General features: G+C 34.9%; 3 protein-coding genes across 4 annotated transcripts; all 3 read left to right on the plus strand.

Moving 5' to 3' along the window:
- Nucleotides 1-645: 645 nt before the first annotated feature.
- Nucleotides 646-26,624, plus strand: LOC111442791 (cellulose synthase-like protein E6). Its single transcript, XM_023080315.1, has 10 exons — nt 646-670; nt 11,122-11,129; nt 21,165-21,425; nt 22,753-23,068; nt 23,187-23,327; nt 23,417-23,548; nt 24,048-24,260; nt 24,475-24,705; nt 24,842-25,189; nt 25,871-26,624. Exons 3-10 carry the CDS (start codon nt 21,166-21,168, stop codon nt 26,423-26,425), a joined length of 2,196 nt encoding a protein of 731 aa, XP_022936083.1. The 5' UTR covers nt 646-670; nt 11,122-11,129; nt 21,165; the 3' UTR covers nt 26,426-26,624.
- On the plus strand, nt 7,047-12,465 carry LOC111442793 (probable 28S rRNA (cytosine(4447)-C(5))-methyltransferase). 2 transcript variants are annotated; one of them, XM_023080317.1, is made up of 18 exons: nt 7,047-7,409; nt 7,482-7,645; nt 7,716-7,779; nt 7,865-7,998; nt 8,080-8,163; nt 8,240-8,314; nt 8,411-8,482; nt 8,568-8,641; nt 8,963-9,015; nt 10,084-10,193; nt 10,351-10,419; nt 10,556-10,630; nt 10,758-10,850; nt 10,930-11,009; nt 11,107-11,206; nt 11,646-11,908; nt 12,026-12,104; nt 12,191-12,465. In XM_023080317.1, the coding sequence occupies exons 1-17, from the start codon at nt 7,145-7,147 to the stop codon at nt 12,078-12,080; spliced, it is 1,830 nt and encodes a 609-aa protein (XP_022936085.1). In that variant the 5' UTR covers nt 7,047-7,144; the 3' UTR covers nt 12,081-12,104; nt 12,191-12,465. The 2 variants fall into 2 exon arrangements, with proteins under 2 accessions (XP_022936085.1, XP_022936087.1); XM_023080319.1 differs by having other exon boundaries at nt 7,494-7,645.
- Nucleotides 13,788-18,415, plus strand: LOC111442794. Its single transcript, XM_023080320.1, has 5 exons — nt 13,788-14,313; nt 15,428-15,513; nt 15,611-15,916; nt 16,026-16,109; nt 17,739-18,415. Exons 1-5 carry the CDS (start codon nt 13,924-13,926, stop codon nt 18,196-18,198), a joined length of 1,326 nt encoding a protein of 441 aa, XP_022936088.1. The 5' UTR covers nt 13,788-13,923; the 3' UTR covers nt 18,199-18,415.
- Nucleotides 26,625-27,192: the final 568 nt, after the last annotated feature.

A 27,192-nucleotide genomic window follows, 5' to 3' on the forward strand; every position in this document is an offset into this window, starting at 1 on the left:
TTTTTTTTTTTTTTTTTTATTTCTTTATTGTTTTAAAAGAACATGATTTTTCTTGGGAATCTGCTTGAAGGCTGCTGCTGTGTGGATGATTTAAAAGTTTATTTAAGTGATACTCAGATTTTTTATTTTTTATTTTTTATTTGAGCAATGGGCAGTTTGGATAATAGGGATTTTTTTTTCTTTAAATGTATGTGATTAATTGTTTTGGGATTGACGATCCGAACACGGCTAGAGAAGTCTATGGGGTCGGGTCGGGTGGAAACCTTTGTGTCCCTGTCTGTCTCTGTCTCTTATTTCATTTATCATTCTCGGTAAATTCTCTATTTATTTTTTGAGAAATTGGCATAGTGATTCTCGTCTCCATCTCCTATTTCACTTCTTATCCTCCTAAATAAAGAGATTCTAACTAGGAAATTTTTTCGGGAACGGATTCCGATGAAAATTTTGTCCATATATATTAAAAACGGTAAAATGTATATATATATATATATATATATGGGACAAGATCGAAAACCGGGAATGTAATCATCGTCTTTGGTTACCTTTAGATGAGAGATCTCTCTTCACTCCCTCCAAACAGGGAGTCTCCACTAATTATAGACATCTTTAAACATACATACATACATATATATATAGAGAGAGAGAGAGGACAAGATCGAAAACGGGGAATGTAATACTCGTGTTTGGTTACATTAAGAGGAAAAATTCCTCCCCGCTCCCTCCAAACAGGGGTTTTTTCCAGCTTGTTTGAGGCGGGTCTCCACGGATTAAATGGGCATCTTTAAACACATCTCGACTATCCTCGACTAAGAGGTCTAAGAATTGAATCCCCTCGGCCCTTTTTTTTACAAGTTCGTGTAAAGAAACTCTGTCTCAGAACTGTCAATTTCATGTCTAATAAATCCTTGACGTATTCAAATTAACCCTAACTTTTAACCTTAGGTTTATTATGTTCGTAAATTTTAAAATAAGTTAAAAATTTATCAAATACAAAAATAAATAATTAATATTGAAAATTTAAAAAATATATATTTATTGTTTTTTTTTTTTTCTTTGAGGAAATTAAATGTGTTCCCTAACTACTTTGCCTAATTTGTTTCTATTATAAAATTTTCCAAATTTGAAAAAAAAAAATCAAATTTTATTATTTTAAATTTTAAATTTGTATTTTCTTTTAAGGAAGGTTTAATGTTATCCAAAATAATAATAATAAACAAATAAAAAGGTATGGTCTTCGGTTGACTTTCACGTCGTCATAAGTCAACGTAAGAATAAATTTTATAAACAACAACATGTGAGTTTTAATTCATTCGAGAAGAGATTCAAATACCTTATCAATTAAATTATGTTCGTATTTAACTTTTCTACTCTCGCATCCAACCTCGGGTATTTAGAAGGGGTTTTTACGCTTTACAATTGGAACAGGAGACCTCGAATGAGTCGGGTCTCTCGAGGCGAGATATATATGATCGACATTTCGAGTGTCCCGATGATACAACAAGTTAATTGGAAGAAATGGAATTGAATAATCTAGCTGATTTCTGTCTTTCTCGGTGACTTTGCCCGACAATTAAGCTGCATTTTCTTCTATCAAATAGCTTTTTCGAGCGATTATGACAAGATTACTCGTAGAAAGTTCATGGAATCAATTATGATTATGATAATTTTGCTAAATTTATGGAGTCAATTCAAATTATGATATTTATTATAAATAATTTCAAAACTAAGCAATCATATCATATTAAATTCAAAGTTACTCCATGACTATGTTAATCATATTTTAGTTCAAGATGCATATAAAGGAATCATTGAACAATGTCTCATAATTTAAGGATATATATTAAAAAAAATGTCACATCATTCTAAACTAAAACTATATATTAAAAAATAATCAATGTTTAAAAAATATTTAAAAAATATTTAAAAAATTAATTCAAAGATGTCCCGCATTGGTTGGGGAGGAAAACAAAACACTTCTGATACGGGTGTGGAAACTTTCCCCTAACAGACGCGTTTTAAAGTCTTAAGGGAAAGTCCAAATAGGACTATACCTACTAGCAGTGGGTCTGGGTCGTTACAAATGGTATTAGAGCCAGACACCAAACGATGTGTCAGCCTTGTCGCTGTTCCTCGAAGAGGGTAGACACGAGGCGTTGTGCTAGTAAGGACGTTGGGTTAAGGAAGAGTAGATTTGGTAAGGGAAGCCTGATTATGAATCTTTTCAGCTCAAACAGTACTGTTATCCAGACGATGTGCCGACCTTGTCGTTGTTCCTCGAAGGGGGTAGACATGAGGCGGTGTGCTAGTAGGGACGCTGGGCCTTAAGGGAGGGTAGATTTGGTAAGGGAAGCACGATTATGAATCTTTTTAGCCCACACAGCACCGTTATCCAGACGATGTACCAGCCTTGTCGCTGTTCGTCGATGGGGGTAAACACGAGGCGATGTGTTAGTAAGAACGCTGGCCCCAAATGGGGTTAGATTTGGTAGGAGAAGCCCGATTATGAATCTTTTCAGCCCAAACAACATCGTTTATCCGGACGGTGTGCCAGCCTTGTCGCTGTTCCTCGAATGGGGTAGACACAAGGCAGTGTGCTAGTAAAGACGCTGAGCCCCAAAGGGGGTGGATTTGGTAGGGGAAGCTCGATTATGAATCTTTTCAGCCTAAACAACACCGTTAACTAGATGATGTGCCAGCCTTGTCACTTTTCCTCGAAGGGGGTAGACACAAGGCGTTGTGCTAGTAAGAACGTTGATCCCAAAGGGGGGTGGTATCCGGACAATGTGCCAGCAACGAACGTTGAGCCCCCAAGTGGGGTGGATTTGGTAGGGGAAGGTCGAATATGATTCTTTTCAGCCCAAACAGCACCGTTATCCAGACGATGTGTCAGCCTTGTCGCTGTTCCTCAAAAGAGGTAGACACGAGACGGTATGGTAGTAAGGACGTTGGGCCCCAAAGGGGGGTGGATTTGGTAGGGGAAACCCGATTATAAATCTTTTCAACCCAAACAACACCGTTATTAAATACAACCATAACTGTTCTAAATTGGGTTGCTCGGGATGTTTATGTCATTTATTCAAATTTTTATTCTTAATAAAAATAAAACTGGTTAGATTGAATTGATCAAAAAAATTTAATCTTTAAGGTGATCTAATACGTGTTTTGATTAGCTACAAAGTCATCAAATTTTCATCGATTTATTTATATTTTATATAAATAAAATACATTACCCAATCAAATACTTTATTTTATTTTATTATATATTTAATTAATTTTGGTAGGAAATAAATTAAAATATTTAATTTCACAATTACTTTATAATGGCTTAAGAAATCAAGCCAACGTCCTTTTCCCACCAAATTCTTCCAACTTTGGAAAATTTTATTCAAAGCATTAATTATGTCATCTTTTTAGTTGGAGCCATTAATTTTGAAAGGGATAATTTTTTTTTATTAAAAATAGTAAATACCCGAAAAAATTAGGTTTGATGTCGACGTGTGGAGTAAAGCTTGAAATTGTAGTTGTTCGTAGATTAGGTTGGGTCGAATTTAGACGTTATTTAGATCCAATTCAATTGTTCGGGTTGTCATAAAAATATTGAGTTGCATTAGTTCAATCGTAAACCAACCAAACTGCATGGGTCAATTGAGCTGATTGAGTTCTCCGAGCTACCGTGACTTTTGAATACTTCTACTAAGAAAGTGTCACGAAAGATGCTTTTAGCTCACTGTCTTTGATGATTTCTCGTTTATTCTCTGTTGATCTGCCTCTCTATTTATAATCTAGAGGGTCGATGTAATCGGTGCTTAACACAGTTTGAACTCTTCCCGAGTTTCTCTCGTATTGGGAAAAGCTTATCCTCACTAGCGTTCGTCTAATCTAACAGAACGTTCCGGATTTTATTAATTATCTGTCTAATAATTTTTAAACCCGACTTTCATAAGAAAATCAATTTAGATTTTTTTTTTTTTTTTGTAAAATTCTTAAAAAATAATAATTTTGAGTTTAAATTAATTATACAAACTATATTTTAAATTCATACGATAATTTAATAAAAAAAATAATAAAATTAGGAGATATAATAATGGAGGGGGAGAGAGAGAGATTTTTCCAATATAAAAAGGAAAATGTTGACTTTGACCAAGTCAAGTGGGTGGACGGTGGGGACCACAGGAAAGCATGGCATGTGAGAGAAATAAGTTCATTAAATAATAAAATATAAATGGTCGTGGGGTCCACATTAAAGCACGCCAGCATGACGACAAGCTTGCGCGTGGGATTGATTTTTTATTTTATTTTATTTATTTTTGTTTCTAAGTTTTGCTATGTCCCTTTCTATTCAAAACTTTAATCATTCTCGGTCTTATCTATCAAAATTCTATCCCTTCCATTTTCAAATTTATTTTTGGCATGGAATACGTACGAATGCTCGATGATTGTTTTTTATTGTTCGTCTTTTAGTTTTGAGAATTATTCTAAAAAACGATGTTCGTTTTGTTCTGAATGTCGAAATTTTCGATAATTTGGATTTAGAATGAAACTTAAACGTTAGGTGGACCTAGACCGTTACAAATGGTATCAGAGCTAGTAAGGACGATGACCCTAAAAGGGGTGAATTTGGTAGGGTCCCACATCGATTGGAGAAGGAACGAGTCCCCGCGGTGGACCTGGGCCGTTTCAAAATGGTATCAGAGCCGGTAAAGACGCTGGCCCCAAAGGGGGTGAATTTGGCGGGGTCCCACATCGATTGGAGAAGGAACGAGTGCCAGTGGTGGACCTGAGCCGTTTCAAAATGGTATCAGAGCCGGTAAAGACGCTGGTCCCAAAGGAGGTGGATTTGGCGGGAGTCCCACATCAATTCGATAAGGAACGAGTGCCAGCGATGGACCTGGGCCGTTTCAAAATGGTATTAGAGCCGATAAGGACACTAGCCCCAAATGAGGTGGATTTGGCGGGGTCACACATCAATTGGAGAAGGAACGAGTGCCAGCAAGGACACTAGACCCTACAGAAAGTGGATTGTGATATCCCACGTTAGTTGGGAGGAGAACATAAGAACAAAAACACCCTCTATAAGGGTGTGGAAACATTTCCTTGACAAACGCGTTTTATAAAGCCATGAGGGCGAAAGGGAAACAAGAAAGCCCGACAATATAGGATAATATCTACAAGCAGTGAACTTGGGCCGTTACATTTTTTATCATCGAATCTTATTTCCATTAAAAAAATGTAATTAAAATATTTGTTAATTAACTCGTTGATATTTCATATAAAAATAATAAAAAATAAATAAATTGACGTTTTTTTTGTCGGTGCAAAGATGTCACTTTTTATAGTAAGGACCTACCTCGAACGAAAGGGGGCGAGCGTTTCCACATTACGTATGGGATAGGGACCTTGTTTCCTGTACGTCCCCACCTAACTATGTTTTTTTCTTATCTATATATAATTTAAATCCGATGCTTTTGCCCTAAATCCTAGACTTTAATGGAATAGGTTAAAATTTTAATTTTTTTAATTATGAATTTTAAGAAATTTCATCTTTAAATACGAATTTCGAAAATAACCAATAAATAATTTATTAAGAAAATTTGACTACACGTCGAATCTATGACCTAATTTTCGAAATATTCAATGAAAAAATTTGCATAGACAGTCAGACAAAAAAAAAAAAAAAAAAAATGTATCTTCACCCCTTTGTACTATCGCTCTCAAATCTGATTCTCTAAATTACAAGATAGAGTGGGCATGGAATTGAGATTAAAAGTCAACCGCAAAGACGAGGATGTTACGGCTCGCCCTATTAAAAGTCAACAATTTTTAGTAGTGTTAGAGTTGACTTACTCCGTATAGAGTCATAGTGTGTGAATGTATAGACTAGATGACAAAAAATTTATCATCTACTTCTTTGGATTTGAACTTCTCGAGTCTTTGGTTATTAGCTCATGCTCGATATTACATCGTGTGCAAATTGCAAGCCCTTGAGTCAAATTTGGCTAGCCTCTACCTCATCCTGGGCCAAACCCGAGGTGGAGCACATGGGTGCTTCGATCGTGACTATTAAGAACAAGACTCATTTCGGCACTAGACTTGATATTTTATCTATTTATTAAAATGAAAATGTGTTACGTTTAATAAGTGAGTCGTGTTTAAAAAATAATTTAAAATGTCTGTAATATATAAAACATATTTTAAATAATAAATTTTATTTAAATTATTCGTAAGATTATTTTATAAAATTTTTAATTTCTCATCGTAAACAAGTCAGGTTCGAGAGGGTGAGATAAAAGCATCATAAGAAGACCGTCAATGTTCGATCCCAACGTTAAAAAAATTATTGAATTATTTTAATTATAAAAAATAAAAATAAAGAAAGGTGATATATAAATCTAGCTCGTTTCGAGTTATTTTATAGTCTTGAAGTGCGCTTGGGCGTATTATGACACATTCATGGCTTTTTCGGGGGTGAGTTACTTGTTTTAGGTCAACTTTCAACACGTTCTCGGAGGTCTGGTAGTGAAATGTGTAGAATTGGTTCTTGAATTTTTAATATCATATCTAATAAGTAATTGATCGTTCGAACATTTTAAATTTTTTTGTATAGGTCGAACTAACTTTGACCGTAATTACTAAATAATATGTTCTCGTACTCGTTACATGGTGTTAATTTCACACTGATCTTATTAAAGAAGTGAGAAAACGCTTCGTGATGGGTCGAGACACGGTCGGTGTGTTCACGTCTCCCGACTCAACATTGAAGTGGTCTCGTGCGTAGAAACATAGGCCCACTACGGTTTAAGAAAAGCCCAAATTAAAAATATAAAATAATAATATAATGGATCAGAATATATATTTGTATTTTTTTCATTTTTATAATTCAGCAATTAAAAAAAAAAAAAAAAAAGAGAGGGTAAAAATCGACCGTTACCATGAAAACCGGTTTGGTTCGGTTTAGTTCAGATTTAGAAACCGAACCGGTTCAATAGTTGCAGTGACCAAATCATATTCCCTTGCCAAAACCCTAAACCCGCGAAGTCGATTCTTCAGTGTCTCTTATATCTTCAGTAGCTCAAATTTGTTGCTCCGGTGGATTTTCATTCAGACAAAAAAATTCAGCTATCTTTGCTGAATTCAGCAGCTTCCAATGGCTGCCGCCAAGTTCAACAAGAAGAAGGTTGTGAAACGGGACGACCTTCCATTGAAAGGGAAGAAGAAGGACGAGCTCTTCACACGTAAACGTTCTCAGGAGGAAGATGATGATTCTGAGATTTCGGATGGTATGGATATGGAAGAAGTAGAGAATGGAGTGCTTGATGGTGATGAGGAAGGATCGGAATCTGGTTCTGAAGTTTCTTCTGATGGTGATGATCCTTTGGCCGATGATTTCCTACAAGGAAGTGACGACGAAGGTGATTATTTTGCTCATAATTGTTTACCGAAAACTTTCGTGTTTTTCTTTCTAATTTGAATATTTATTGTAGAGAATGGTTCAGGCTCGGATTCAGGTTCTGATTCTGATGAAGACATCGAAAACAAGTCGAGAATCATCGATGAAGAGAGGGCGAGGGAAGAAAAAGATGCGGCGGATGAAATGCAGCTCAATATTAGAGAAGAATCCGATGAGTTCAGATTACCTACCAAGGAGGTAGCGGTTTCACCATGTTTAATTTATGTGATTTTGATTTCGATTGGTTTATAGTCTGTTGTTTCGCCAGGAACTTGAAGAAGAGGCGCTTGGACCTCCCGACCTTTCAAATTTACAAAGGCGTATAAGAGAGAGTATGCATTTTTCATTTGTTTTCTGCAATATTTGTTCCCATAGCTTCTCCTGTTCTTATGTTACCCCTTTGAATTGTAATTTTAGTTGTTCGAGTTCTTACGAATTTCAAGGCTTTGAGGCAGGAGGGAGCAACCCGTAAGGATTATGTTGAACAACTTAAGAAAGATCTTTGTTCATATTATGGGTATAACGAATTTCTTATTGGGGTGCTAGTTGAGGTAACCACCCATTCATGTTTATGTTCTTAGATGTGTTAATGTTGGGAGTAAAAGTTAATGATCAACACTTGTTGTCTTCAGATGTTTCCAGTTGTTGAGCTAATGGAACTTATTGAAGCCTTTGAAAAGCCTAGACCAATATGTTTGCGGACTAACACCTTAAAGGTAATTGCCATACAGGTTTCCCTCTTTTTCATTTGCCACTCATTATTATCTGAATCTTATCGAAATATTTCTCTAGACAAGAAGGCGGGATCTGGCAGATGTTCTGATTAACAGAGGTGTAAACCTCGATCCTTTAAGCAAGTGGTCAAAGGTAAGGTGCTTCGTTTCGGTGAAGTTATCCAACATTCTCTCTTTCTTTTTTTTATTTTTTATGATTAAGTAGTTATATTTCCTATACTGATTGCAGGTTGGACTTGTTGTATATGATTCCCAAGTGCCAATCGGAGCGACTCCGGAATATATGGCTGGTTTTTACATGGTAAACTGTGTACTAGTTCGATTATCTTTATGTACACTTCTTAGTCTAATTTAGGTAGTAAATAGTTATGTTTTGTATTGTACAGCTACAAGGTGCAAGCTCCTTTCTGCCCGTGATGGCCCTTGCTCCTCAGGAAAAAGAACGAATTATTGACATGGCGTAAGTGAATAAAGTAGTAGTGTAATGTCTTCTAACCAGTGTTACTTTATTGTGATCCGTTCTAAACTAATGAAAAGGATGGCATATCCTGCTAAGTTGGCTTATTTGAAATTTATTCTCTATCTCATATTCATGGCCATTGTCTATAATCTCAAGTTCTTATTTTACTCTTTGGTGAAATGAAGTGGCTGCTCGATTCCAGAAAGTAGCGACTAGAAATCCATTATATGTTACAGTAGTATTGTTAATATCAATGTAGTTGGATATCTGACACTTTATTTTATCGTCGTTCTCTCTTATAATTGTTTGAAACTATTGCAGGGCAGCACCTGGTGGTAAAACTACATACATAGCGGCACTTATGAAAAATAGTGGTATGTATTCCTAATTATGATATGTTGATATTTGTGTACATAGTGTAGTGGCTGAAGTACTCTATTGGCCATGTCGTTTTCAAATGTCTTTTCGTACAGTATAAATATTTTATTCTTATGAGAAACAAGAACTACATGAACTAGAAGATATTGCAAAAATAAATATAGAGTTGAGGTGTGCATGGATATAGTTTTCTTTTGTTAATTTTGACTAAAATGAAAGAAACTAATAGAAAAAAGTTATAGTAAATGCCTACGAGAACTAATCAATTGCGGGTCATAAACTATTTTTTAATAGAACTGGTTGGTTCAGTTCAAATCTAATTCAGTTATAGCTTTAAAACTGTTATGAAAATGGATGCTGCAAGTTCGTTCCATAGATAAATTTTTTGTAAAGAAATATCTGTGTGGTTGGCGCTCACTTGTGTGTGTTTGACTATTCTCACGAGACAACTGTGTGAGGAAACTTATAGGATGTTAAATTCTATATAGGTGGCCACCATGCTTTGAACTTTTCTTAAGGTCCTTTATTATTTACGTTGGACAAGTTCTTGGGTGTATTAGTATTAGGATTTTAGCTTCTCAAAGAAATTAAATTTTGTGAGGCTACAAATGATCAAATAAATGTAAAGAAGAGACTAGAGGAATCTAGTTTTTTCTTTTCTTTTTTGTTTTTGTATTGCATTCCGTTGTCTGCTATGATATGTGAACTAGCCTTAAGTTAATTTTTATCCAATTCTTATACTCAATAATTGTGTTCTTCGGGTCCATTCTGAATATTTTCTTCAGGACTAGACTTTGATTTTATGAATTTTCTTTTTGTGTTTAATATTTCGAGAATAGTATTACAAAATTATGAAAGTAGTTTATCTGATGCTCTGGTAAATGTTAGAGAAATGCAGCTGGTCATATGTATATTTTAGAAACGTCGAGTTGTTCATTACACCATGGCACGATCCTTCATTGTTGCATCACTAATCAACTTTTTGTTTCCTTTCTTTGTCAACATCGATGTAAAATTTTGTGCGCTCTGATTCGATTTGTTCATTAATTATTCAACCATCTCAGGACTAATATTTGCAAATGAGATGAAAGCACCAAGACTGAAGTCACTCACTGCAAATTTACAGCGGATGGGAGTGACAAATACTGTTGTCTGCAACTATGATGGGAAGGAGGTCTGATTATCACTATTCTCCACCACCACCACTATTTTCCAATTTATTATAATACATATGTTTTCAAATCATATTTCATATCATTATTTTGTGGAAATTAGTTGCTGCATGTTTGTGTCCTAAAGTTTCTTTCTATTTATCGTGCATTCTCTTTCAGCTCCCGAAAGTATTAGGCAAGAACACGGCCGATAGAGTTCTGTTAGATGCCCCTTGCAGTGGATCTGGAGTAAGTACTTGACATTCATTGGGCTCTTTATCCCTTGGAAGATCTTTTTGAACATGATTTTATTTTCATGTCTACAATGATTCCATTTTCTCTTCCATTTTTGTTCGATGAACCGAATCTTGGTTTTTTTGGTTAGGTTGTATCTAAGGACGAATCTGTTAAAACCTCAAAAAGCTTAGAAGAAATCCAGAAATGTGCTCAGTTGCAAAAGGTAGATCTGATCTTATGTGTTTTTGAGCGCTGACCCAACAAACATTCCGTTAATTACTGTTTACGTTATTGGTTCCATTTGACATAAGGCGATGTTCCTGTAAATCCTACTCTTTGTCCCTGTACAGCAACTTATACTCGCTGCAATCGACATGGTCGATTCAAATTCAAAATCTGGGGGATATGTTGTGTACTCCACATGCTCCATCATGGTTGATGAGGTTTGTATCAGTGCAGTCTGTTATTTTTCTTTTTCGATGCGATACTGGCTATTATTAATCGCTCGTTTGCGTTGTACAGAATGAAGCAGTTGTTGACTATGCACTTAAAAAGAGGGATGTGAAACTTGCGCCATGTGGCCTTGATTTTGGACGTCCCGGGTACTCCAACGTGCTTTTTTTTTCCAGATTTCAAACAGAAGTTACTCCCAGTATCCTTGTTCATACCCTCATTTAACCGATCAATTTTTGTTTCAAGGTTTATTCGGTTCAGGGAAAAACGTTTTCACCCATCTTTAGAGAAGACGAGACGTTTCTACCCCCACGTCCACAACATGGATGGATTTTTCGTGGCAAAGGTAGATTTCAACCTTAAAAAATTGATATAAGTCGAGCTCTCTCCTTCTCAATTCCATCGAATAGGATTGGCTTGGCTGGGATATCAGGAATTTACACCTTGGAACCACACGTACTCAACTTTGGGCGTTTTGATACTGACACACTCAGACATGCTCCACACACGTTAGAACACGTGGTTCAGAGCGTGCTGTCTTTTTCATGACGTCTATGGATATTCAGACTTTTGATTTAGAACACCTTGGAACGCACGTCCTCAACTTTCATTTAGCAGTTTTATTTTTTCTTTTTTTGGTATGTTGAACCATGATAGCCCATCATGCTCGTTGCTTGGAGGTCGACGTTCCAACTGCAGCGAGAAAGCTATAGTTTTATGATGTATTCCATTTGGCTTGTAATGTAGGGCCTTCTCTGAATTAATTTGCTTCCACTGTTATACAGTTGCAGAAAATGAGCAACAAGATTCCAACTGCTCAATCTTCAGAATTATTGGAAGAGACCGCGGAAGAAGATAGCGAGTCAGAGAAGAGCGGAAATGAAAAGGATGACGGCGAATGTCTCCACCCGAAAGTTAGCGACGGGAAAAAGAGGAAGAAGGTTTCGAAAAACCACGACGATGAAAATGGCGAAGAAGAATCCAAGCCGACTGTGGAAAAGAGGAAGAAGAGAAAATTTCCTTCAAGAGAGGAAATCTCAAAAGCTAGGTGAGAAAAAACTGGCTGATCATTCATAGCACATAGTCGTTTCGCCTCGAAAGCTTGTTCTTATAGCAATAGGGTTGTATTTTATGATTTTTACGGTTCGTTTCGAACTCTCTGCAGGGAGGAAAAACGACAAGCCTTGAGGGAGAAGAAAACTGGGAGCAAGAAAGAGTAAAACCCCGAAATCCAATCATTTGAGGTACATGTTAAGGATCATATAGTCGATATACGAGGTAAATAAAACTCTAAGAGAGATTTTTACGGTTCATTTCGAACTCTCTGTAGTGATGAAAAACGACAAGCTTCGAGGGATACGAAAACTGGGAGCAAGGAGGAGTAAAACCCATAATCCAATCATTTGAGGTACGTGTTAAGGATCGAATAGTCGATATACGAGATAAATCGAGCCTCTAGAAGCCTGATTCAACCGTGGAAAGAAAAATGTAGTTCTTGTATGAAATGTCCAATTTTGTTTGCTAAGGTTATTCATGTAGGATCTTATTGTCACACATTTACTTTATAATTTATATTTTTTATGATGAAATTTTCATTCTTTTATATAACCTATGATTTTGATGAATCCATGGTGTGCTCCCTTTTAACTTCCTTGAAATGCCAATTTGTTTATATGCCCTTGAAGTTTACAACTTTTGGATTTGTGGCATTTTTTTATTTATGGTTGAAGTGTATATATTTTTAAATATCTTCGAAATTGTGGATGTATATGTAAATTTCCTTAATTATGGGATATTTTTAGTTTTTTTTTTATGGAAAAATATTTGTTAGGATAATTTTGAAGAAAATTATTGAAAAATATTTTTAGCTATCTAAATCATTTTTTTTATAAGAGTAATTGATATTGATGCTATTGAAATTATATTTTTGCTATTTAAGGAATCTCGACTAAGATTCATGTAGCGATCTTGAAATGTGTAATTTAGTTAAGATATTATGCAATCGTTTATCGAGTATGGATATCGACTTAAGAGTCTAATCTAGTTAAGTTACTATGCATATGAATATCAACTTAAGAGTTAGACTCATTTAATTTTCAATATCAATGAGTAGAGAATGTGATGAATTTGTCACACGTTTGAGCCATTTCTTCGTCTGTTTTTTTCAAAGAGTATTGGGTAATTCGAAATTTTGAGTTAGTTGGGTTGGTGGCTCGAGAAATTCGAGTAGAATTCAGAACCCAACTAAACCCTTTGGGTTAGGTTGTCGTTATACTTATTCAAAATATATGTTACATTAATAATTAAAATAATTCAAATATCAAACATTTACCAGTTTCAAATATTAAACATTTACTGGTCTCAACACTTCACTATTATTGGTTATAAATGTCAACCTGCTAACCGATCCAAATCTTAGGTTTATAAAAAATGCAATCCAAACTAAAAATAATACGACTTTATGATTTGGGTTGGATAGTTCGGATTAGTCAAATTCTCAAGTCATATGAACACCCGTAAAAAATACCATGACTTTTTCTCCATTTTCCAAATAAGCCTCATATGTCAATAGAGAAACATACGAGCTGGAACTCTTATAACAACAAAAAAAAAGTGTCCGACAACAAAACTACATCTTTTAAAAATGAAAGAGGTCGCCAATAGCACTCTTATAACAACAAAAAAAATGGTCAGACAACAAACTACCTAGACATGTTTTTCTCAATTATTTTCGGTTAAGAGTTACTCATTCAAACGAGAGTTTGTCCATAAATTAATAACTTTTGACATCGACATAGACTAAACTCAACTGATATAAAACATGTACTCTCGAATGTTCGAACCTTCCACGGTCGATATTAGTAAATTAAAAATATAAATTGAGTCTCAAGAAAGTCAACAAAAAGAAGAGGGCAAATAAATCAACCTAGGATTCAGCCATTCTTCTCTACCGCTACACCTTGACTTCCCACATTTCCGCCATGTAAAAGCGACCCCTAAACCCCACTCTCTTGCATTTACAGGCCGAACCCATTTCCCCTTTCCCTCCCAATCCCCTAAATCATGTCTTTCAACAGAGAAAGAGATGACCCTCTTTCCTTCGCCGCCGCAAACCCATCTTCCTCTTCTTCTCCCGTCTCCGTTTCCGACCCTCGTGATACCTTTCTCTCCGACCCAAATTCCCACATCGGAAGTGCCTCCGGCAGCTTCCAAAATGAGGGTCTTCTCTCTGATTTCACTGCCAATATCAGTGATGCCGAGTTTGGATTCTCTCGCCCTGAGTTCCGCCAGAGCCCACTTGCTGGAACTGTGGATTTCTATGACCGCCATGTGTTTCTTTGTTACAAGAATCCTCAGGTTTGGCCTCCTAGGATTGAGGCTGCTGAGTTCGATCGCCTCCCTAGGTTGCTCTCTGCGGCTGTAATGTCGAGGAAGGGCGATATGAAGAAAGAAGTAGGTGTTTATGTTTAATGCCCATCAACTGTTTGTTGTTTTGTCTGCACTTTTGTCTCTTGGGTTCCTTTTAGTTTTAGCTTTGGAATTGGATTTGCTCTGTTCTTGGAGTGATTTGGAAATGTGGGTTTTGCAATGTAGTGGTTTTTGTGCTGTTTGAGATGATTTTCCTTGTGGTTAGTGCTGAATTGTTTGAAAAGAGGCATGGCAGCTCAGCATTTCAAACGTGTTCTTATAGTTAGGAATCACAAATATCCAACAATGGTACGATATGTTCACTTTGAGCATAAGCTCTCATGGCTTTGCTGGCTTCCTACGGATGGAGATGTATTCCTTACTTATGAACCCATGATCATTCTCTAAATTAGTCAATGTGGAACTCCCTCCCAACAATCCTCCCCTCGAACAAAGTACACCATAGAGCCTCCCTATGGAGCCCTCGAACAACCTCCCCTTAATTGAGGCTTGACTCCTTCTCTTGGAGCCCTCGAACAAAGTACACCCTTTGTTCAACACTTTCGTCACTTTTGACTACACCTTCGAGGCTAGCGATTTGTTTGTTCGACACTTGAGGATTCTATTGACATGGATAAATTAAAGGCATGTTAGAAATCACGACTCTCCACAATGATATGATATTGTTCACTTCAACGTGGGACTCCCTCCCAACAAAGTAAAGTAAGGAGTTCTTGTATGATTCCTAACACTTATCCCTCTTGTTTCCTCTCCCTATCCCTCTTGTTTCCTCATGAGAGCTTAGGAGGCAATTCTTGTGGGGGAAAATGCTGGCTTTTGCTCTAATGTTGTTTGTTTCTGATTTAGATCTGGCGGTTTACTGAATATATGAACCCATAATGGTTTTGAGCGTAGATTAGAAGAAAACAAAGAAGAAGGTTTGTAAATCAGAAAGCAAGAAACGAAAAGATTATCAAATGTGTGCTTTGTAATTTTGTTCTAGCTATGACAATATCTTTGTTGTGGTTAATGATCTTTTTGTTCCTGTGTTTAGCTAGATTTATCACTAACATAGTCAATTCCTCTTAGAATATGCATCCAAATGCTTCATATTTTTACTTCTCTATGTTCAACATTTGGTTTCTTCTGGAAACATTAGACCCGTTTAACAATATGTGAGGGGCACGACGGAACCGAGACATCGAATGGGGATGTTTTGATCTTCCCAGACATGATAAGATATAGGTCAGTTAGTTGTGCACCTATTTTCATTCTGATGAATTCCTTGCTTATCCTTTCCCGTGACGATGCAAACTCCCACTGTTTTTGAAAAAAATTGTAGGAGGTTGACCCATTTTGATGTTGACACATTTGTTGAAGAAGTTCTTGTGAAGAATGGTGAGTGGCAGCCTGGATCTCCTGAAGCATTGAAGGGTTCATATGTTTTTGTATGCTGTCATGGGTCCCGAGATCGTCGGTGTGGCGTTTGTGGTCCTACATTGGTCAGTCGGTTCCGAGATGAGATAAAATTTCTTGGTCTTCAAAATGAAGTATCTGTTAGACCATGCTCGCATATTGGAGGCCACAAGTATGCAGGAAATGTCATTATATTTAGATCAAATGCCAATGGAGATGTCAGTGGGCACTGGTATGGGAGAGTTATCTATCCTAAGTGATACTTCTGCTCAAATTTGATAACCGAACTTTGCTCGTAAACCCGTTACAATAACAAGACACGTCTCTCAATTTGTTTTCAGGTATGGATATGTTTCCCCTGAAGACGTGTTTTTATTGCTTCAGCAGCATATTGTGAGAGGGAACATTGTAGACGAACTTTGGAGGTATGTTCTTTCTTTGCACTGACAACTCTTATAAATGTTCGGCAAGTATCGTTTTAGATTAAATTTCGATAATTTTCACTCGGTTTATCTACCTTGCACTTAGTCATTTTTGCCTTCCATATTAGAACAAAAGCGTAAATTTTGCATTAAGTTATTTGATCTTTAGATATGGGTTTGTGCAGAGAACTAGGTGAACTTCTAATTCTGATGTGGTTTGTGAAAATGGTTAAATTACCGTTTTAGTTCGTAAGGACGTGACAAAGATTGGTGATGAGCTAGTGTCTTTCAAAACGTGTCATACAAGGAAATGGTTAACATCTAGTAGCGACGATGGGATAGTGTCTTTCAAAACATGTCATATAAGGAAATGGTTAACATCTAGTAGCGACGATGGACTAGTGTCTTTTGAAACATGCCATATAAGGAAATTGTTAACATCTAGTAGCGACAATGGGATAAGTGTCTTTCGAAACATGCCATATAAGGAAATGGTTAACATCTAGTAGCGACAATGGACTACTGTCTTTCGAAACGTGCCATATAAGGAAATGGTTAACATATGTAGCGATGACGGGATAGTGTCTTTCAAAACATGCCATATAAGGAAGTGGCTAACATCTAGTAGCGACGATTGGATAGCGTCTTTCAAAACATGTCATACAAGGAAATGGTTAACATCTAGTAGCGACGATGGGATAGTGTCTTTCAAAACGTGCCATACAAGGAAATGGTTAACATCTAGTAGCGACGATGGACTAGTGTCTTACGAAGCATGCCATATAAGGAAATGGTTAACACCTAGTAGCGACGATGGGACCGTGTCTTTCAAAACATACCATACAAGGAAATGGTTAACATCTAGTAGCGACGATGGGATAGTGTCTTTCAAAACGTGCCATACAAGGAAATGGTTAACATCTAGTAGCGACGATGGACTAGTGTCTTACGAAACATGCCATATAAGGAAATGGTTAACATCTAGTAGCGACGATGGGACAGTGTCTTTCAAAACATGCTATATAAGGAAATGGTTAACATCTAGTAGCGACGATGGGACAGTGTCTTTCAAAACATGCCATATAAGGAAATGGTTAACGTCTAGTAGCGACGTGAGATAGTGTCTTTCGAAACATGACATATAAGGAAATGGTTAACATCTAGTAGCGACAATGGGGTAGTGTCTTTCAAAACGTGCCATATAAGGAAATGGTTAACATCTAGTAGTGACAATGGGCTAGTATCTTTCAAAACGTGCCATATGAGGAAATGGTTAACATGTAGTAGCGACGATAGACTAGTATCTTTCAAAACGTGCTATATAAGGAAATGGTTAACATCTAGTAGCGACAATGGGCTAGTGTCTTTCAAAACGTGCCATACAAGGTGATTAACATCTAGTAGCAACGATGGGCTAGTGTCCTTCAAAACGTGTCATACAAGGACTTGGTTAACATCTAGTAGCCACGAACATATTTCGATAGACTTCTCCAAAATATAGGGATCAAAATGAAACTTTTAAAGCATTAGGAACCAAGTTTAAACGGATCGGAGACTATAAAAAACAAAATGGTTAGACTAATTTACTATTGAACATTCAGTTCTAATCCTATATTGTAAATACTCACTTAGGGGCCAGATGGGTTTATCAGAGGAAGAACAGAAGCTGAGCCTAGAACGAAGACTTAGCATAATCAATGGTTCAAATGGCCCTAAAAGCAATGAAGAGCCGACACAAATCGAGACCAGTGATCCGAACTCCGATCACTATAGCTCTCGTGTCGATGTTGTAGCCTGCTGTCAGGGACGCGGAGATGGTTACTCCTCGTGCTGTCAGAATCCCAAACTCTCAGGAACAGTAATCGATTCAGATACAAACGACGACGTTCCTCCAAACGTCGCAACTGCAAAGAGCAGCAACAGAAAACTAACCTCACGAACCAATAGCAGCAAATCATCATCATCCCGTAAGGTTTGTGCAATGCCAACATGGCTCGAGAGCTGGGAACGCGAAGATACATACGCCGTTGCTGCTGTTATCTGTGCTGCTGTGTCGGTTGCTATTGCTTATCGCTGCTACAAGCAGCTATAAAAACATCAAGGGTGTAGAAACTTCGTGTTTAAATTTTGCTTGTGTTTGCATGATTTCGAGTCGCTCGTAGACGAGCGTAAGATATATGAACTTAGGATAATCTTTTTTGTTTTTCCTTTGGAGATCTTATCAACTTAATGTAAGTCAAGTCTCAGTGCAGATGAATGGAAAATTAAATTGAGTTCTTTATGTATAAATGGATAATTGTGTGTTTCAAGCTTCAACTAAGTAGACCCATTGTGTTTGTATTGTTTACTAGACCCATGAACTCGACTCTCCGAGGGCTCGTGGCTATTGCTCTTATAATCGATATTCAAACCGTTTATGAGGTACGACTTCGATCATTACGAGCCAAAACAGGTTCATTGATTCTATGAAATCTTGAATCGTTAGTTACGACACTTTTATTAATAAATTTTTAAAAATAAATAATTCGAACAAACTGAACTAATCTAACTATGAATTGGATTCATTGTTTAATAACACGATTGTTTGAGCCGAAAATGAGACAATTCACGAACAACCAACATTTATTGTGATATTCCGTGTCTTAATTTATAATTTTTTTAAAAAAAAAATTAATGTGCACATTTGAATTTTCCTATCAGAATTAAAAAAAAAAAATCATTTCTCTAATTTTAATATTTAAAAAAATCAAGACCAAAGTCTTTCTTTAGTACAATTATTATTTTAAAATTAATTTAATATTCCTCAACAAAAGTAGCTAATTGCACTAAAATACAAAAAATAAAAGTAGTTTAAGTTTAGTGGGCAAAAACTAATATTATTATATTACTAAATATCTAAATCGATTCGGGAGAATAGAGACGTTCACGAGTAAGGCGAAAATGACGTTTCTATCCTCATCTCCTTCATTTTATGCCCCTACGAAAGTTTTCATTTAATTTCGTAAGAATTAGGAATTTTTTTTGCAGAAAATTTACGGGTCAAGCTTTCTATTGTTTTTTTAAAAATAATTTTTTAAAAAACTATATTATTAAGTGGTAATTTCTAATATAATTTTCATTTTTATTAAAAAATTTACGCTAATATTTTAGAATTAGAAAAATAAAATGAATCAAAATTTAAAATATAAAAACTAAAATAATATTTAAACTTAATAAGAGGACATGTCAATTATCTCGTTTATATTATTTACCTGACATGTCTATATCGTCACATGGTTTAATTATTGCATATGAGCAACGGACACATTTGAATATCGTCACATGGTTAAAAGATTCATCTAAATGGTGAAAGTCTCAATTTTACTATTTTGTGGTTGCTTTGGAAAAATATGAAGATTCCCATTTATATTGTCAAATTACAATAATACCCTTTAAAAATATTCGTATTTTAAATAAAATAATATTACAATATTACCATTCAATTTTTATAGACATTTTAAAATAATTGATTTTTTTAGTTTTTTATTAAAAAATAGTTACTTTTTACTAATACTTTTTAAAATCCTAAAAAATAATTTTTAAAAATTTAATTTTGTTTTTAGGAATATTTCTTTTTTAAAAATGTGAAAATTATAATTAAGAAATTAAGAGAAACAACTCTAAAAGAATTTTAAAAAATTAAATTAAGTCTTGGAAGCTTAAAAAATAAATTAAAAAAATTATTTTAAAAAATAGACTAGAAATTCAAATTTTATTTAACGAGAATAAAAACAATAATTAAATATATATATATATATATATATATATATATATATATATAATGAAATTGTTATTAAATGGCTTACTTCAATTTTCTAACATAGTTTAATTAATTATTAATTGCAATAGTTAATTAAATTAGATATATTAATTACAGCAATTAATTAAATTTAGGGCTCAATAAATTGTCTTCCATTTTTTCCAATTTTTTTGTTTATATTATTTTTAATACATTTTAAGTTATTTTTATTCTTTTTCCAAAATTTTAAAAAAGACAAAAATTTAGATTTTTTTTCTTTTTAATTCATATAATTTTTTCGATAATATATTTTTATGTCACGACGTGTATAATCAACTAATATCAAATTCATCGAAACAATTTAAATATATTAAAACATGAAAAGACAAAATTACACCTCGTTCAATAAAAAAGGACAAACACATCATTCTGAAAAAAAAAAAATACAAGGTCGGTATTAAAGTCGATATATTTTTATATGTTTGTGGGACTCGATATTAGCCTAAAAGAGGAATCGACATTTTCTAGAAAAATCTCAAAAAAAAAAAAAAAATGTCTCACTTTTTTTCTTTTATGTTTTTATTCTTATTTTCTTTTTTAAAAATTATTATTTATCAATTTTGGAATATAGTGTGTTTAATTAATTATTAAAAATTTATATAATTATTTAGATATAACGTGTATAATTAATTTTATTAAATGAGGATAATTATTTAGATGGATTATCTTAAAATAGTTGAAATTAGCGGCGGAATTAAATAAAAATACTATTTATTTTTATTTAACACCAAAAATAGACATAAACATAGAATATCGACATCTTATTACACAATATTAAACACAAACACAGGCATCTTATTCCCAAATATCTTATTATGCAAAACAAAACACAAACACAAACATCTATCCCGAACATCTTAATATTCAACAATAAACACAGACAAAAATATCTTATTTTCGAACATCTTATTATTCAACAATAAACACAGACACAAACATCTTATTTTCGAACATCTTATTATTCAACAATAAACACAGACACAAACATCTTATTATACAATACCGAACACAAATATAGACATTTAATTCCCGATCATCTCATTACGCAACACTAAACACAAATACAGACATTTAATTTCCGACATCTTCTTTTGAAATATCATAAACAAAAACAATAGAGTATATAAATATTCAAAAACTATATAAATATGAAAAAAGTACACGCAATTATTCATTCTCATTTATTTCAGGGAGAGAGAGTTAGAGAGAGAAGAAACAAGGATGCCGTATACGTTGTTCGAGACCAGAGAAGGGCGGCAACGAGGAGGTTACAGAGCTTTTGCAGCGACGGTCATGGCTGGAATTGCCGTTATTTGGGGTTACAGAGCGGCGGAGATCCCGGCCGCCGGCGACCCTGGACGGTGGCCTTGGATCGGAATCTTCATCTCTGAGATTCTTTTTGGTCTGTACTGGATTTTAACTCAGTCTGTTCGTTGGCGTCTCACTTACAACTTCCCCTTCAAAGATCAACTCTCTCTAAGGTACTCGTCTCCCTCTCGGGTTCCTTCGGTGTTCGAGAAATTATTCGAGCAGGTCACTACAATTGTGTAAAAAGAATTACAAAATTAATTTATTTTTTTTCAAATAATTATTAATTATTCCAGCTAACACAATATTGAAAAAATTATAAAATTAATTTAAATTTGTATTCAATAAACGATCAAGTAAATAACATACTGCAATCCTCATTGTTAGATTGAATGGCACAATGACCTATATGGGTGACGACCTCATGTATTTATAGATGCGTATAATGAAGATTACATCCCAAATCTATGATTTGGTAACAAACCATAAAATCATAGATTTGGTAACAACCCTTCAAATCATAACAACTAGTAAATCTTAGACTATTTTACTATATACAGTTATGATCTATTTTAGGTTTAACACTCATAACCTCCTCGTTCAATAATTTAAAATATTTTTATTTTTTTATATCTTAATTAGATGAATTAATTTAATTTTGGAGAGTAAAATATTCTTTTTAATTAATTATTGTGGGCATAAACAAGGATAAAAGCATCAATTAATTTTGTGCTTTTTTTTGTTTATATATATATATATATATATATATATATATATATATATATATATATATTACTTATTATTATTGTTTTTGCTTGAAATAAAATGAGTATGTATGTATATATATATATGTATAACAAAATTATAATAAAACAAATATTTTGTGTGACTTAGTTTCCTTCTCTTATCTTCTTTCGATAAGCTTAGGGCTAAAATAATATTTATTTAAATAAATAATAAATTTAGGAGCCTAAAACGGCAATATCTATCTTTTACCAAAAAAATAAAATAAATAATAATAATAATAATAATAATAAAACAAATTTTACATGACTTACTTTATTTTCTTAATCTTCTTAAAAAAAAATGTAAATATATAAATTATTTTAGAATTAAGGGTATTTTTGAAATATTAATAAAAGTTTAAGGGTATTTTTGAAAGAAAAAAAAAAAGAATATTTTGGATTTTTTAAAAAATTTAAATTATTATTAAAAAATTTGAAAATTTAACTATATATATATATATATATTTTTTTTTTTGTTGAGAAAAATGGACTATTTTTATTAATTTGGTATTTAAATTTTCATGTATTTATTGGAATTGTTATTTTGTTATTTTGGGGTTATTGTATTTTCTTTAAATAAAATAAATAATGTTTTTTTTTTTGTTGAATTTTTTTTTGTTAAATGTTTCACAAATAACATTTATAGAGACTGAAACATCTAATGGGTGTGAGCTTCTCATTTCCATGGCGGAAATGGCTGGTTCTTGCACTGCAGGTACAGCGACGACCAATTACCAAATGTCGACATTTTCGTTTGCACCGCCGACCCCATTATCGAACCGCCGGTCTTGGTCATCAGCACCGTCTTATCCGCCATGGCCTACGATTACCCACCTGAGAAATTGGCCATTTATCTCTCCGATGATGGCGGCTCCGAGTTCACATTCTACGCTCTCATTGAAGCTTCAAATTTCTCCAAGCATTGGTTGCCCTTCTGTAGGAAGTTCAAGGTTGAGCCTAGGTCTCCGGAGGCCTACTTTTCTCTTGATTCTGCCCTGCATAATTGTTCTCAAGAGTGGATCCACATGAAGGTAGGCTATGGGTTGCTTTAATTTTCAGTAGTGGATGTAATTTTGTTGAATGGATTGTGTTCTTGACTTAATATATCAATGGTAGCGTTTAAGTTGAAACTCTTGATGGGTTGCACAGAAACTGTTCGATGAAATGAAGGAGAGAATTAACTCGGTGGTTGAAATGGGGAGAGTTCCTAAGGAGATAAGGGATCAAAATAAAGGTTTCTCTGAGTGGGATAATGGTGTAACAAAGCAAAATCATCAGTCCATTGTGAAGGTGATCTTGCTTCATTTCCTCAACACATGTTCATAAGGCGTTGCAAATTTTGTTGTACTAATTTTGTTGTACTGTTTCTTACTTGGCAGATAATATTTGATGGGAAGAATCATGATAATGTGGATATTGATGGATGTGTACTGCCAAAATTGGTGTACATGGCTCGTGAAAAGAGACCCCAGCAACCCCATCATTTTAAAGCTGGAGCTATGAATGCACTGGTAAGTTTTCCAACACCAGTTTCTCGTTGAGTTATCATTCATTTTGCCCTGTACAGTGATTTTTAAAGCTCATGATGCAAGAAAAAAACACGGATTTTTGCATAAAGGAAAGAGAAGAGTGTATAAAAAAAAAATACATAAAGGAAAGAAGGCATAGTCAAAGTAGGAATATGGAAAGAAGATAAAAAAAACCTTATATACAAGACATTTTGCGTTCGACGTGCCTTTTCAAGGTGAGGTGCTAGACGTGCGCCTATGTGCGTGCCTCAAGGCACCTTTCATACCACTGGTCCTGTAATTTGTGCGTGGTATTGGTTTTAATTAAGTTTCTATAATGTTACAAGTCACATTGTTGTCCTAGAACGTCTCTACTTTTCCTTAATCCGCACGTGTTTTCTTTGAACGTAATAGAAAGGGACAATGGGTTGATAATTGAACTTTGTGCATTTCCATGTTGTATTTGTAAGGAAACAATTAAAATCATACAAATGTGTTGCAGATAAGAGTATCCTCAGAGATAACTAATGCTCCCTTCATCCTAAACTTAGACTGTGACATGTACTCAAATAATCAAGACACAATAAAGGAGTTACTATGTTTCTTCCTGGATGGTAAAAGAAGCCAGGACATTGCATTTGTGCAATTCCCACAAGACTTCGACAATATTACAAAAAACAAGTTATATGGGCTGCCAGATCAAGTTATTAACGAGGTGAGAATCTATCTGAAATGTTATAGTAGATACTGTCTGCTTTAGCCTGTCACATATTGCCATCAGTCTCACGGTTTTAAGACGCGTTTTAAAAACTTTGAGGGGAAGTCCGAAAGGGAAAACCCAAAGAAGACAATATCTACTAATGGTGGGCTTGGTCTGTTACACAGTAAACGAACAAGTTGATGAAATAATATGTATGATCTTGTTGCAGATTGAACTAACTGGCATTGGTACCTATGGCACCGCCTTGTATTGCGGCACTGGATGTTTCCATCGAAGAGAAGCTCTCTGTGGGAAGAAGTACAGTGAAGATTTTAATGGATCAGTACATTTAGATGCGCAAACTAATAAAGAAGATCCAAAAACTATTAATGAATTGGAAGAAGCATGTAAGCTTCTTGTTGACTGCAACTTTGAGAACGGCTCTCAATGGGGAAAGGAGGTCTCTCTCTCTCTCTCTCTCTCTCTCTATATATATATATATATATATATATATATATACACATATATACATATGCATTGGAGATGGGATTAATATATGGGTGTGTCTCTAAAATGAGATTGATATTGAATTGCAGATGGGATTAGTATATGGGTGTCCAGTAGAAGATATTGTTACTGGGTTAACGATACAGTGCAGAGGTTGGAGATCGGTTTACTATAATCCGAAGAAACGAGCTTTTTTGGGGGTTGCACCGATTAGCTTGGATGTATATCTTGTTCAATTTAAAAGGTGGTCTGAAGGGATGTTTCAAATATTCTTGTCCAAGTATTGCCCCTTCATATATGGACATGGGAAGATCAAGTTTGGAGCTCAAATGGGATACTGTGTATATCTTTTATGGGCTCCACTTTCGCTACCAGTTTTGTATTATGCCACCGTTCCTGCTATTTGTCTGCTTCGAGGCATTCCCTTATTTCCGGAGGTATTTATTCTTAGTCTTATGTAGTTTTAATTGGTTGTGTTTATTCCCAGAGGTATCCTTCTGTTGATTGAACTAGAAACTAATAGGTTAGTTCCTGAGTTTTGAATTGCGATTCTCCATGTAGTCTCCATAACGGTCCAAGCCCACCGCTAGCAGATGTTGTCCTTTTTGGACTTCTCTTTTCGGGCTTCCCCTCAAAGTTTCTAAAACGCGTCTGTTAGGGAGAGGTTTCCACACTCTTATAAAGAATGCTTCGTTCTCCTCCCCAATCGATGTGGTATCTCACAATCCCACCTCCCTTTGGGGCCCACCATCTTTGCTTGCACACCGCCTAGTGTTCACCCCCTTCAGGGTGCAACGTCCTTGTTGGCACACTGCCTAGTGTCTGGCTCCCACAACTAGCAAATATTGTCCCCTTTGGGCTTTCCCTTTCACGCTTCCCTTCAAAGTTTTTAAAACGCATCTGCTAAGGAGAAGTTTCCACACCTTATAAAAAATGCTTCGTTCTCCTCCCCAACCGATGTGAGATCTCACATCCCCATTGTTGACATCATTAATTAAATAATGACGTGGAACACATTACGTCAAATACATGACAAAAAAGAAATGGACAACAGGGTTTATATACTTATTCTGGAAACTTCACTTGTAAAATGATAGTTTGGCATCTTTTAACTATAGGTTACAAGCTTATGGGCCATACCTTTTGCATACGTCTTTGTAACCAAAACCTGTTGGAGCATAGTTGAGACCATAACTTGTGGCAGCACACTCAAAGCTTGGTGGAACTTACAAAGAATGTTACTTTTCAGAAGCACCACTGCATTCTTCTTTAGCTTCATTGACACAATCATCAAGCAGCTTGGGCTCTCTCAAACTAAATTTGCTGTGACTGCTAAAGTGGCAGCTGAGGATGTGTCAAAGAGACATGAACAAGAGATCATAGAGTTTGGGAGCTCAGACATCATGTCCACTATGATAGCAACACTTGCAATGCTTAACCTTTTTGGCTTATTGCTGGGAATCAAGAACGTTGCTGCTTTGGATTTGGAGTCTTTTTACAAAGGTATGAACAAATTCATTCTACAAACTCTTGTTTGTGGGCTAATCGTTATGGCTAACTTGCCCACATATGAAGCCCTCTTCGTTCGTAAGGACAAGGGGCGTTTGCCGGCCTCAGTATTGTTCAGGTCCGTTGTTTTGGCTTTGTTGCCTTGTTTGTTGTTTGCATACTAAATAGTGACACTTTGTAGTAAGCTTATGCTGCTTTGTTGTGTAGACATTTTGAAATTTTATAGGTTTGATGTGTTTTAATTCAATGCTATGTTATAAAATAATGTATATTGTGCAAGAAAATCGTTAGTATACACTAACGAAAAGTACCTGTTGCGAAATTTAATTGAACTATATGAAGCAATAGAATTCATTGAAACTAGCTTCAAGTTCTAATAGACACTTTCTCGAAGCTTGATGTTAAGAAAAACGTCTTTCTCGTTTTATTCTCTTGCTTTGTTCACTAGAGATTATACTAACAGTAAAATGAAGACAAGAAAAAACTATAGCCCTCGAGTTGCAGAGAACAATTCAAATTGAAGCAATCTTTCTAGATTTGCTCTCCCTTACGTCTTGTTTCCTATTGTAACTGCTATTGTAGCACATGTGTGACCTAGCCCATTAAGGGCATGTGTACATTTGAAGTATTAGGTGAAGAACTGAGTTACGATCAATATTTTTCGATAATTTTATGATGAATGTTCAAATTCGATAAAATTCACACACGTGTTTAATTCAATGCTATATGTATATCATGCTAGAAAATCGTTAGTATACAATAACGAGAAGAACCCGTTGCAAAATTTAATTGAACTATATGAAGTAATAGAATTCGTTGAAGCTTCAGGTTTAAATAGACACTTTCTCCAAGTTTGATGTTAAGAAACGTCTTTCTCGATCTATTCTCTTTATTCACTGGAGATTATACCAACACAAAAATGAGGACAAAT

This window comes from Cucurbita moschata, unplaced genomic scaffold, assembly GCF_002738365.1.
Source record: "Cucurbita moschata cultivar Rifu unplaced genomic scaffold, Cmos_1.0 Cmo_Scf00005, whole genome shotgun sequence".
In the NCBI taxonomy this organism is placed as follows: domain Eukaryota; kingdom Viridiplantae; phylum Streptophyta; class Magnoliopsida; order Cucurbitales; family Cucurbitaceae; genus Cucurbita; species Cucurbita moschata.

Coding starts and splice junctions, on each gene's coding strand:
- LOC111442793 (XM_023080317.1), top strand. CDS start 7,145: ATGGCTGCCGCCAAGTTCAACAAGAAGAAGGTTGTGAAACGGGACGAC. Junction 10,631..10,757: donor AATGTGCTCAGTTGCAAAAG/GTAGATCTGATC, acceptor GTCCCTGTACAG/CAACTTATACTCGCTGCAAT. Junction 10,851..10,929: donor GCTCCATCATGGTTGATGAG/GTTTGTATCAGT, acceptor TGCGTTGTACAG/AATGAAGCAGTTGTTGACTA.
- LOC111442794 (XM_023080320.1), top strand. CDS start 13,924: ATGTCTTTCAACAGAGAAAGAGATGACCCTCTTTCCTTCGCCGCCGCA. Junction 15,514..15,610: donor CCAGACATGATAAGATATAG/GTCAGTTAGTTG, acceptor AAAAAATTGTAG/GAGGTTGACCCATTTTGATG. Junction 16,110..17,738: donor ATTGTAGACGAACTTTGGAG/GTATGTTCTTTC, acceptor ATACTCACTTAG/GGGCCAGATGGGTTTATCAG.
- LOC111442791 (XM_023080315.1), top strand. CDS start 21,166: ATGCCGTATACGTTGTTCGAGACCAGAGAAGGGCGGCAACGAGGAGGT. Junction 23,549..24,047: donor CTGGAGCTATGAATGCACTG/GTAAGTTTTCCA, acceptor AATGTGTTGCAG/ATAAGAGTATCCTCAGAGAT. Junction 25,190..25,870: donor GCATTCCCTTATTTCCGGAG/GTATTTATTCTT, acceptor TTTTAACTATAG/GTTACAAGCTTATGGGCCAT.